The sequence below is a fragment of the Cololabis saira genome, chromosome 18, assembly GCF_033807715.1.
Source record: "Cololabis saira isolate AMF1-May2022 chromosome 18, fColSai1.1, whole genome shotgun sequence".
Classification (NCBI taxonomy): domain Eukaryota; kingdom Metazoa; phylum Chordata; class Actinopteri; order Beloniformes; family Belonidae; genus Cololabis; species Cololabis saira.
In genome coordinates this window covers 28,020,096-28,032,286 of record NC_084604.1, presented here as the reverse complement: position 1 = coordinate 28,032,286, position 12,191 = coordinate 28,020,096, and the positions used below count along the sequence as shown (strand labels likewise).

General features: G+C 40.4%; 1 protein-coding gene across 2 annotated transcripts in view; it reads left to right on the top strand.

The window, feature by feature from the left end:
• Positions 1–12,191, top strand: part of nbas (NBAS subunit of NRZ tethering complex) — a 194,915-nt gene that overhangs the window by 112,530 nt on the left and 70,194 nt on the right. For both annotated transcript variants that reach the window (XM_061746583.1, XM_061746582.1), the window contains exons 42-44: positions 966–1,189; positions 2,274–2,384; positions 9,884–10,134. In XM_061746583.1, coding sequence (XP_061602567.1) covers positions 966–1,189; positions 2,274–2,384; positions 9,884–10,134 — 586 coding nt within the window. The remainder of the gene's footprint in view (positions 1–965; positions 1,190–2,273; positions 2,385–9,883; positions 10,135–12,191) is intronic.

The following is a 12,191-nucleotide window of genomic DNA, read 5'->3' as shown; positions in this document are numbered from 1 at the left end:
AAGCTTTTATTGGTAAACTGACAGGAAACTTTGACCATATTTGGAAGACAACAGTAAATAGACATGAAATGGACATCTGGAAGAAAACGGGAAACATACAGAGGAACAGACATCGGGGTCAAAATGTCACACATGTGACATTTTCAGTTAAAGAGGTAAACAGAAGCTTAAAGTTTTTCTAAACCATAGGTCGCTGAGGTTATATGCCCTCTGGGGCTAAAACAGGAACTCTGAACAGATGTGTGCAGGCTAACTTTAAAAATACAATAGAACAGTTGTCCCAGGACAGTCCAAAAACCCCTGAGTATCTCTCAGGAAGTGGCCAACTGGCCATCTATTCAGAGCATGTGATCGGTTTCAGGGCAAAGGTCAATTTGGGCCTCCTCCTGAACCCAGGAAATCTGGGACAGATGTGTCCATCTGACAATGGTTCATTGACAGACTGAGAAGTCAGCAGTTTTAACCTCCTGCGTGGCAGGCGAGAATTCTACCACTGAACTACCAATGCATGTCATGAGAATAACAGGCAGTTTTCTAATTCTGATTCTGGCAGTTTCACAATGTTAAACTTGGATTAATCTCACACAAATATCAGCAGATATAACATCATCCAGAAATCCCTTATCCTACCTTTAAACTCAACATGGATAGCATTTGGGTGGAGCAACCCTAATAGTTAATAAGCTGATGGTGCTGGTTATTCCACAGGTTTAACGTCCTCAAATCAGTTACTAGCATATCCATTCGTATAATTTGAGGAAGCAACTTGGGTCCCCGAGGGCCAATGTGATGCATGTTTTAGGTGTTTTCCTGTATCATCAGATCCTGATACAAATGACTGCATCATTAAAAGACTTGTGCAGATGTCGATGACAAACTGATGATGATCATTACTAAGACTTGGTTGCGTTAAAGTTTCTATTGCTTTTTATTCATTAACATAAAATATGTTCTTCATCACGCAGGCTGACCCAAAGGAGCTCATCCGGCTGGTTACACAGCACGTGTCGTCGTATTCGGACTGGCCAGAGGAGCTGCAGAAGTTGATCAGTCAGCTGTATGTGTACAACGAGCGCCTGACAGACTTCACCCAAGCCCAGGTGCTGCAGGATTTGGGCCGTGGAGTAGACGTCCAGCGCTTCAGCTGTGATTCTGATTACAAGAAGGCGACTATCCTTGGCCTCACTGAGTAAGTGTGTATTTTCACGGGGACTTTGAGGATCAATTTTAAATTCAGTTGAAATAGAAGCAACAATGTAGAAGTCTTCTCCTAGTAACTGATACACCATGAAGTTGCTGAGAAAAAGGCTTATGGATGCAAGGAACTGTCCACCCTGCTTAAAGGGAAAGTTCGGTTTTTTACAACCTGGACCTTATTTCTGGCATTTTTTATGGTTGTATACTCACCCAGAGGTGTTTGGTGTCATTTGGAGTCCTTTGGAAGATATTAGGAGTTTTTTGCGAGCCTCTTCTCCATATAACGGTAGAGCATAGGGCACTCGCGGGACACAGACGATGCAGCGTCTAAATAACACATGATTGCCGCGAAACTCTTCATTTCTTTTATGAATCACTAGATCTGCTTCCAGGACCTGTTGTAACATTGTGGCGCTGTCTGTGTAATAAATAAAATAAACAAATCCGTTTGTAAACAAGACCTCTGAACTCATGACGTCATCTCTGTGCGCGCGTCCCAGACACAGCTCTGTGTACAGCTGGAGTTCGCTACTGTTAGTTTACTGATAGTTATTTGAAACATGTCTGAATATTTGTCAAATTCTGAGGTTGTGGACGACGACTTTGAATATGATGGACGTCCTTACCGTTTTGAGCCGGAGTATACGGCTGAAGAGCTCACTGAACGGAGGACAGAGTGCGCGCACAGAGATGACGACATGAGTTCAGAGGTCTTGTTTACAAACGGATTTGTTTAATACACAGACAGCGCCACAATGTTACAACAGGTCCTGGAAGCAGATCTAGTGATTCATAAAAGAAATGAAGAGTTTCGCGGCAATCATGTGTTATTTAGACGCTGCATCGTCTGTGTCCCTCTGTGCCCCAGGCGCTACCGTTATATGGAGAAGAGGCTCGCAAAAAACTCCTAATATCTTCCGAAGGACTCCAAATGACACCAAACACCTCTGGGTGAGTATACAACCATAAAAAATGCCAGAAATAAGGTCCAGGTTGTAAAAAACCGAACTTTCCCTTTAAACAGGATGAAACCTAATGACTTGTTTGTTTCCGCTTGTGTGTCTGTTTGCGTCCAGGACGTTGGATGATGGCGTGTATAGAATCGCTGTGTCTCTGGCGAGGCGATACAGCATCCCTCTCTGGGAGGTCTACATGACTCACCTCGAGTTTCTCTTTACAGATAGCGGGTACATGCACACACTCTCACACATACAAACACAATCACGTGAGTCGTCTCGGTCCACTTCCCATCTTCTTTCTGTCATAGTTATTCATGTAGATCACACTTTTGGATAATTTGATATACTCACTCAATACATGTGTACCAAAAACAAGTTTTTTATTTTGGTTGTAAAAGCAGTAATCACTTGTGTGCATTTATTTAGTAGGTATTTTAAGTAATATATTTGTGCACACGCAGGTATCCTTACTGTATTTAAGATTTCGAACAATGCCAAGTAAATTATGAAATATCTCTGACAGAACTTAGCTATATAAAAAGAATACTTAAATACTCCAGAGGAGAAAAGGAAGCGTGTGTGTGTGTGTGTGTGTGTGTGTGTGTGTGTGTGTGTGTGTGTGTGTGTGTGTGTGTGTGTGTGTGTGTGTGTGTGTGTGTGTGTGTGTGTGTGTGTGTGTGTGTGTGTGTGTGTGTGTGTGTGTGTGTGTGTGTGTGTGTGTGTGTGTGTCAGTCACTATTTCCATAATTTATTTGCTCTCTGACTTCATAGCTAGGGTATCTGACTAGCTCTGCACCTTTTCTTGTTTTAATGGAATGCCTTTTCAGCAGAGTTGAAGATTTTGAGTGTGTGTTTAACCCAGGCACATGTGTGCATCTCTGATAAATATCCTCTGCCACATTCTGATATAAGGAAATGGTTTATGGACTCTACTTAACGATAAATTACAACTTATACCGTCCTCAGCCCCTTGCACAGCTACCTTACACGTGTGTGTGTGTATATGTGTGTGTGTGTTTACACCAAAACCTCAGGATCATGACAAATGTGTGAAGGATATTCATACTATAATCTTGACTAGAAGCATCTCCAATATGCGTATTGATTTAACGGATGGATGGACACAGGAAATGATAGAAATATAGAACAGGGGGGAATTTAAAGGGAAAGACGTAGACAGACAGAAGCACTGTGTGAAATAGAATCTTGACTTCTATCGATCCCTGCAGGGAAATAAATTCAATGCATTTCACTCATGTGAATTGTTTAGTAGCAGCAGCTAGTAAAAGCATGGCGCCTTGAATGTCCAGCTTTGAGGCCATACTTTGGGTTAACCCCGTCAGTGCCAGAAGAAGCCTGGAGGACAGGCTGGTCTGTCTCACTGATGCGCCTTATATTTTCCTGACATAGCAATCTAACTGGTGGGAGTGGCTTGAAGTATTGTTTCGGGGAAACTCAACATGATTTCTAAGCCTGAAAATTTTTTGTCACATCTAATTGATATCTCCTCATCATCAGAATACTTCCGAATATTGAAGCAGCAAATTTTGGGAATGCCAACATTTGTATCAAAGCCAAAAGTTTTAGCCACGACTGCAGTCAGAAAAATGATTCATAGACTGCGTTAACATGCACTCAATAACCCTTTTAAAACCCGAATATTGGCAATAACCCGAATTTTGACTGCATGTAAACGTAGTCATAGTATCCAGTGCAGAAGGCAGGTTCACATTTTTAACACGAGATACATTAGAGTTTGCTGACTGAGTTTTGCCTCTCAAATTTTTGCTCATAGCTCATCCCTTTTTCGAAGAAATCCCTTCGCAGATTTCACCGGTTACTGTTTTGACCCTTTTTTGATGCCTTTTCTGAAGCTGAACATGACAAAAGTAGACAATCACATTTAAAAAGAACAATCTTATGGGGGAGCAGAGTGAGCTTTATAGTTACTTAAAATGAAAATAACAAGAAACCCAGCTGACAAAAACAAAATCCTGAATCCTTCTCTCAGGTTTTGGGATGTGAATGAAGGTGATAGTTTGTCTTTTTCCTGATGATTTTCTTCATTTTGAAACCTCTGAGTTCAGCAATTTGATTATCACCAGCTCTAGGCGTGATGGTATGAGAGATCAGTAGATTTGACTGGGAATCATCCAAAATATACATACTCTGATGCATACTCTAGTTTAATCTCCATTTTCCGACTAAAACTGCCACAATTAAAAATTTAAGCCAGCAGTGACACACTGGGATAAACGTACATACCCCTCACATTGGAGTGTATGTATATTGCTGCCCTTTATGTTTACACAATCAGCCTTCAATAAAGACGGAATATTGTCTAATGAGTGAATTTCTAAAATGATCTATTAATGTTATGTGATCAAAGGGACATTATAAAACCAACAAAAAAGTTGGTGTATATTAACTATAAATCTGGATATTATTATTATTAGTTTTAGTTTTTAGGTTGCGCAATAGTCGGAATTTTGGCCGGATCCTGCTCCGTCCCATTGACCAATAATCATTTGCATAATGAGGCAGAAATGCACAAGGTAAAGTAAAAGGAGACGAGGGAATGTAAAAACAAGGAATGCATGTATAAGGAAAAACAATGTGTATATATTTATGCATATATATATATATATATATATATATATATATATATATATATATATATATATATATATATAATTTTATTTTTAATCATGTCAGTTTTGTTCCTCCATAATTGATTCCATAATTCATGTATTACATATAACGCTCCGTTGAGTAAGACATGCACCTAGGTCACAAATCATCTGAAACAGGGTTATTTTCTCATAAATGTCTGAACAACTGAACCACCATTACAATTTAAGACACTTCAGCATCATTCCATTCCATAGATTAAATGCATCATTTATTTTTTATGCAAATTCACATTTATGAATATTCAGCTTTATGTAGTTGGGGTTACATTATTCATTTTAAAGGCTAATAAGTACTAATGGTACAGACCAAGATTTTACGGATGGGGAGTGAAAGCGTTGATGGTGACGAGAAGGCTTCAGAATACAATAAACTAGAGTTGGAACTGAGACAGCAGCTTACCTAAATAAACTGCTGGAAGCATGTTTGACAGCCCGTAGCAAAACCTTGGCAATGTTTGTGGGAGTTTGTTCCTGTCAAACTTTCAGAGTTCGAAACAAACATGATAAGCCTGGGATGTTTTGTTTTTTTTCCCCCATCACTTAGAAGAATTAAACCTTACTGTTTCGTAAAGGTTATTTTTATGCGACGGCATCTCACAGAGAAATAGTATAAACAATTAATTTACAGGTTTATTCTTATGCTTTGAAGTTACAGATATCTTTACCTCTTGTACAATTTCACATTTAAAATGATCAAAGGGTAACAACATGCTTCAGTATAGAGCAAAAGCATTCACTGGTCATGTTTAGGAAGAAAGTAAGTAAGGTAAGAAAGTAAAAAGTAAGGTTTTTATTAGTTTGAAAGATGTCGACGGAAGCGATGCGAGCAGAGGGGATGAGGGTGTACAAGGCAGATGGAGGAGGTAGGTAGGTGACAGAGCCAGAATGTGGATAAGACAGGCCCATTAACATAAAACAAACACTTGAGAGGGATCAGTCGACTGCTAAACACTGCCATCGTCAGCAGTTCACTTGACTTTGTAGAAGTACACAGAAGCCCTCTATTGACATTTTAACAACAGCTATTAAACTATCTCATTGACTTGTCTACACCAGGGGAAAGGTTCACCTGTTATTCAGAAATGCCTTCTTAATTGAACACTTGTGCTTTTCTTATCAATTTTGTACATAAAACCCCCCCCAAAAAACTTAGTATTAGTCTTCATGTTCTAAACTGGAAATGGTTGTTTATAGGGAGCTTCAAGGGTTAAGGAATATAAGCATTTTAAAGAACCATAGATCCCCTTTACACCAGTTCCTTAACTGGCCTCTTGCTCTCTAAAATCAGGGTCTGTAAGAATCGTAAGAAGCATATAATTATGTTCTTTGTGAAATGACATTGCCTTTGGGACAAATGGGACTCAAGCCCATCCCTCTGCTGGCCTGGATCCACAATCTTCTTCTGCTCTTGCCAAAGCATCAGGATCCCCCCCATCATACTGCGAGTGTTTTCCAGCCATATTCCCCCCCTCTTGCTACAGTTTCAGCAACCTTGTCATCTCTCTTCAGGATCCTTGCCTTGCCAAACGAACCAGAATGAGCACGGCTGCTCTCTAGTAGCACGTGCACCTCTATCATGAAGATGCAAAGAGAAAAGTTTGTTGAAACAGTGGAGAACGGGCAGGTCACGTACAGTACATGGCTCCCGCATGCGTGTGGGAAAATCCCTGAACCTTTGAGTCAAATTCAGGCGCGCAGGAAGACGTTTTTGCCAGGGGGTGCGGGGGTTCTCCCTTAAGAAATCACTTGCCCCTCCCCTGCATGAAGAACAGCTGACAGTGCGCACAAGCTTTACCAAAACATAGCGAACCAACCATCTACAGTAAAAAAGGAACATGACTAGAATTATTATCATAGTCACATAGGCGGCGGGTGACAGAAAATATTTGGTGAAGCTATGAGGAATCCTCGCGGCCGCGCTTTGCGCGGGCGCGCGAAAATTTTGAAGTTTTTTTTCACCCAAAACAGTTGCATAAAAATGATTTGAGCATAATTTGACCAATATTACCGGCAGTGCAGTCTCCGCGTCATCGCTGCTCATATGGCCGGCTGCACCATCAGGTGAGCCGGTGTTAGACACTGGGGGGGTCGCTGACGCGGTGGCTGCAGTTCCAGTCGCTCTCCTCCCACTCACTGTCACATTGGCAGCAGCTTCGGCAATGTTTTGTGTCTGTTTCTCTTTTGGTTTAAAAAATGAACGTATATCCATCTTGGTCTTGACTGGGAGCTTTGTGTTGTGTTTTGAAAGGAGCGCTGCTGGCTGTGCATTTGTAATTGGCGGACAAAAATGCGGATGTTTACAAACAACATTTGCGGTTCTGATCACCTGAGCGGTCCGCAGACCAGGGGGGTGTGACTGGCTACTTTTCATTTTTTTTAATTAAAATATTCAGCCTTCATTTCAAATATGGCTTACAATGTTGTGGAACAGAAACAGCAACCACAAATATTTATATATTTATAATCTTTTATTGTCATTTAAATTTTTCCAGGGGGTGCTGCAGCCCCTGCCGCACCCCCACTTCCGGCGCCTATGGTCAAATTTACTGTAGATTTTTTGGGGGGTTGAAACTAAATATTTGCAAAACCGATCATGTTCCAATTAATTCAGCACATTATTTTACCTGTTAACTAATGAATGCTTGGATCTGAGCAAACTCAACTGAACAAAGCTAAGATGCACCTCAGGGGGGGAAAAGGAACAGCCAAGTAGATCATCTGTTGTCTGCTTTTTACATAATCTGTTCATAATTTTGCAGTTAACAATTAACGTGCGCGTGTGTGTGTGCGTGCGTTTGTGTGTTGGACGAGTAGAGGCAAATTGTCTTCTTTATTTTTCAAAGAAATCAATAATTAGCTGCGTGTTGTCTTGAAAATATGATCTCATATGACGACTCAACAGTGCAAAAACCCCCCGCTGGAGAGAAATTTGTCAACAAATTAGCAATACCGATAGCAAAAAATAGGATCCAGCTTGCATATATTCAGTGATGAATTATCATTTGTGCTCTGAAGAAAAAGCCTTCCTGCTGTTTACCCAGGCTTTCTGATTGCCATTTCAATTGAGCATACCTCAGAATTTTAAAATATTGGCAAGCTGTTTTTTTTTTTTTCCCCTTGTCTCATCCAACATGTCTAAACTGATTATGTAATTGTAGGACAGAGAATAAAGAAGGGATGAGAGGAACAACGCAGATATTAAACCAAATTAAATTGGTTTCTTGCTCTGGCTTGCTTTTTTAGAAAAAAAAAATCATAATTACACATTCATGACAATATAGCACAGCGGGAGATTCTGCAGCTTCATCGGAGAGAGATAACTGTAGCAGCAGTGGATGAGAGTAATAAAGCTATTGGGGGGAAAATAAGTTGAACCCTAACGATGCTTTAAAGAGAGAGAGAATTACAACGTTGGCAAAGGCAGGACGTTTGTTACACAAAGGAATAGACAGACTGATTACACATGACAAAATAGGGAGTGCCATTAGAGCCGAGCGCTGTTTAACAGTTGCTGTCATCTGTATTTCTGCCTGTGGTCTGGTGTCACCAAAGCTAATAACATCCCTCAGCAGTCCGACCTGGCAAGTTTTAGTTTCTCTTGCCATTGTTCACCTGTCGGGTGTCCTTTCGTCAATTTGGAGCTTGTGTGAATTACTGGTGACATGTCAGACTTTGATTGGCTGCCTCCGTGTCTGTGAGAGACAGAGAGAGCGGGAGGGGAGGGGGGGGGTTACTTAGGAAAGACACAAGAGGAAAAGTCAGGGTCTTCAGTTTCTATTAGTTGTTTCGTTGGTTCCAGCCTTTTTAGAGCTCGTGTTAGGGGTTATTGTGATTATTTACATCATTGAGCTCCTTGACAGCTGCCGTGCTGCCGCTGCAGTTTATTTTGTGCTGCTCTTTATTTGATTTTTTCATTAGTAAAAGCCTCCCAGCTAACCCGAGGGAAGTATTGTCTTCTTTGATGTTGTCTCACTCCGACAGCTAAACAGAATTCCTCTCACACAAACACGTTCTCAACAGCCACAGATCACTCAGAGCCCCTTGGTGAATACCGGCTTCACTTTGCCGTTTCAATCTTTGTATCTGTCCTTGTTTAATTTTTATTGTTTGTCGAGGACTGTTTCCTCTTTTGTCCTAGTGTTTTTTTTTGTCTTTTGTGTTCATTCTTTAAACCGCCGTTAATTGCCGTTAATTTTTATTTCTGCGACAACATATGTTCAGCAAAGCAGAGCAGATGTTATAACATGAACAAGTCATTGACGAGGTGTACACACCTGAAATTAGCTTTCCTTCCTTACATCATTTTCTCGCTCAATTGCTCTCATCTTTGAATTTTATTAAATAAATATATCAAAGCTGTTTCCATTCTTACACATGTAATCTCAGTATTCACCAGTGAAACCATCCATCCATCCATCCATCCATCCATCCATAATACACATATCCATCCATCCATCCATCCATCCATCCATCCTGAATCCAAGGTTTGACAGTTGAGCTGACTCTTTTCTAACTCCTCTTCGTAGACCATACCAGGGAGACTGAGGAGTTTAATTAGTCATAACTGTCGTAATCGTAACACACTCTCTGGTCCCCCATTTTAAAAAGGCAAACCTTCACCACAGTCTGTCAGTCCAGTTAAATCTTCATGTTTTTTTATCCTACATTCCATTATTATTGAGGCACTGTATCTTTGGTGATAAGCCTGCATCACTGTGCTGTCTGTGCAATGCTGTTTTCAGAAAATATTATGCAACTAAACAGTCTCTAGTGCCGTTGTCCTCCTTATTTGATTTTTTGGTGATAAAACGCAGGCTCTTGTCAGCATTTCTGCTTCATTTTTCTCATCTTTTTCAGATATGATGGCTATTGCTGTTTATGCGAACAATTCATACCTTTTTCTTTTTTTTTTTTAACAAACTGTTGGTTTTGATGTCAGAAACTTCAAATGTGGAAATCCATCTAAACTGTTCCTCTTCTCATTTCCCTATTTCCTTTTTTTCTCCCCCTCCACTCTTTCCTTCCCACTTCTAGTCTATCCACCAAAGACATTGAAACCCGGAGCGACTCCCTCGGCCTGTTTGAGACTTTGAAATGCGACCCGGAGGCCTTTTATAGCCACATGACCAAATATGTTTTTCCCACTGTGGAGGGAACGGACCTTGGCCGCTTGCTCTACTACCACACCTTACTAGATGCTGCGGGATGCGAGCCCTACGTCACCTCCGCCATCAAGCCAGACTCTCATGTTAAACTACTGAAGAAGCTTCGAGCTGTTGCCAATGGTGAGGCATTCACAATTTTATTTCTCTTACTTAAATGTAAATATAAGATCTATTGCAAAGCTGCTGAATATCCTGTTATTGTAAGAATAATTTTACCCCTTTAACTCTACAACACTAGTCAGTACAAGATTCTGATTCATCGGGATGTTTCATAAGCAAAGCTACTAAACTGCTTCTAAGGATACTGTTGTGTACTACCTATATTTCAAGGGTACAACCGGACACCGGACATCATAGTGGGTTGCCTTCATCTCAAATATGGGGTGGCTATAAACACATGAACATGGGACACAACAACGGAGAGGAGGGGCTATGCTAAGGGAGCATTAAAGAACAACTTTAAGTAGCAAATACACAACAGATACGAACAAAAATTGTGCTGTTTCTGAGGAGTAATGGGTCAAAAAGGCTTAAGTTCAAAGAGTTAATGTTCCTCTGTTACTGGCAGATGATGGGGCTCTGGCCTTGAATGTCAGGAAATCGAATCCAGCGTTGAAGACTTAAACCTAATCCCTCATGACATGACATGACTTGACTGATTCATGTACAGCGCCTGACATTTCTCTGCTCAGCAGATAACCTTTTAGTAAGTGATTGACACATAGGATCCTGTGAAAACAAAACAAGTGAATATTTCAATAAAACTAAAGTGTCAATATTTCTATGTGGAAAACAGATAAAATATGCTTGAAGGCATCGCTGAACTTCTAGAGTTGTATGTAGCATCTTTTATCTCATCTTACTCTTTTCCTCATCAGCTTGACAGTTACCAGACCTAACCAGACCTAAAAAAAAAAAAAAGAAAAAAGCTGAGTTAAAACAAAAAAAAAACAACAAATAGTTGTCAATAAATGAAAAGGAAAGTGATATCAGTCCTCCTCTGAATCTGTAGTGGGTTTACCTCACACAGCGAGAGCCCTCGTGGCAGCATGGAAGTAAGCGCTATCTGAGGACGGCGTGTCACCGGGTCAGTCCTCCGGCTGGAGGGCTCAAACTTTGCCGCGTACGGGTGAAGATGTTGTCATTTCTCGAGGAAGTTCAGGAAAGGTCAGCCGAGTGTCAGCTGTGTTTTCACGCCTCGCTTCCTCCTTCTGCTCCTGTTAGCACCACAGCTTTTACCAATGACATGTGTCTCCGTGGAGCACACATGCACAAATCATATACACGTGCATTTGAGAAGACCACTTCAAGACTTAGAGGCTGTTTTACATAAAACTGCCAAGAATATATACATATAAATTTAAGACTTGCGCTGCCACTGTCAGTTTACACTGTGTGGAAGAGGTTTATGGAAACAGATGAGTCAAGTGCTAAAAAACAGTAGTTAAGTCTGTAGTTAAGGGTTTTCTTTTTGTTTAAAAAAAAAAAAAAAAAAATGTATCCCCGATTTCTTTACCCATTTTATCACCCAGTGCTCATACATAAGTGAGATATTGGTATTGTGTAGTAAGTGTAGTAAGTCTAGGTATTCTTTGCTCTCTTATACAGTAGTAATGTTCTTGAAATGTTGCAGACCCTTTTTGTGTTTGCCACATTTTGGCAACATAAGTATGGCGGAGATAAACAGCTTGTCCAGCTATGCAAGGGGATTATCAACTAAAGATCACAAACGTTACCTTAACAAACTGATTTTTGACAAATAGTGTCCGACTTCTAGATCTGTGTTCTATTAATGAGAGGGTTGAAGACGTTAGCAAGATATATATAGCTACTTAACTGATAAACCGAGCATGTACACCAGAGAGAAATTACAAGCCTGTATGTCACTGGATGCTTATGAACACGTTCTCTCTGGTCATGTACAGAATGTCAAATAACATGACATGGACTCAGAGTTTTGTGTATTGAGATCAGAGATTCTGTAACGCTATATATGTATCCATACAGATAGATTGATTGATTGATTGATTGAATTTATTTATTTAAAACAGGGACAATGCACAAAAAAAAACATTAATCTTGTAAAACAAGAAGAGATGCTCTGAGCCAGGTTATAGCAACAATTGCTAATTTCCGCCTGTAGTCCCTGGGCAGGTAAAGTGCTAAGCAGATACAAT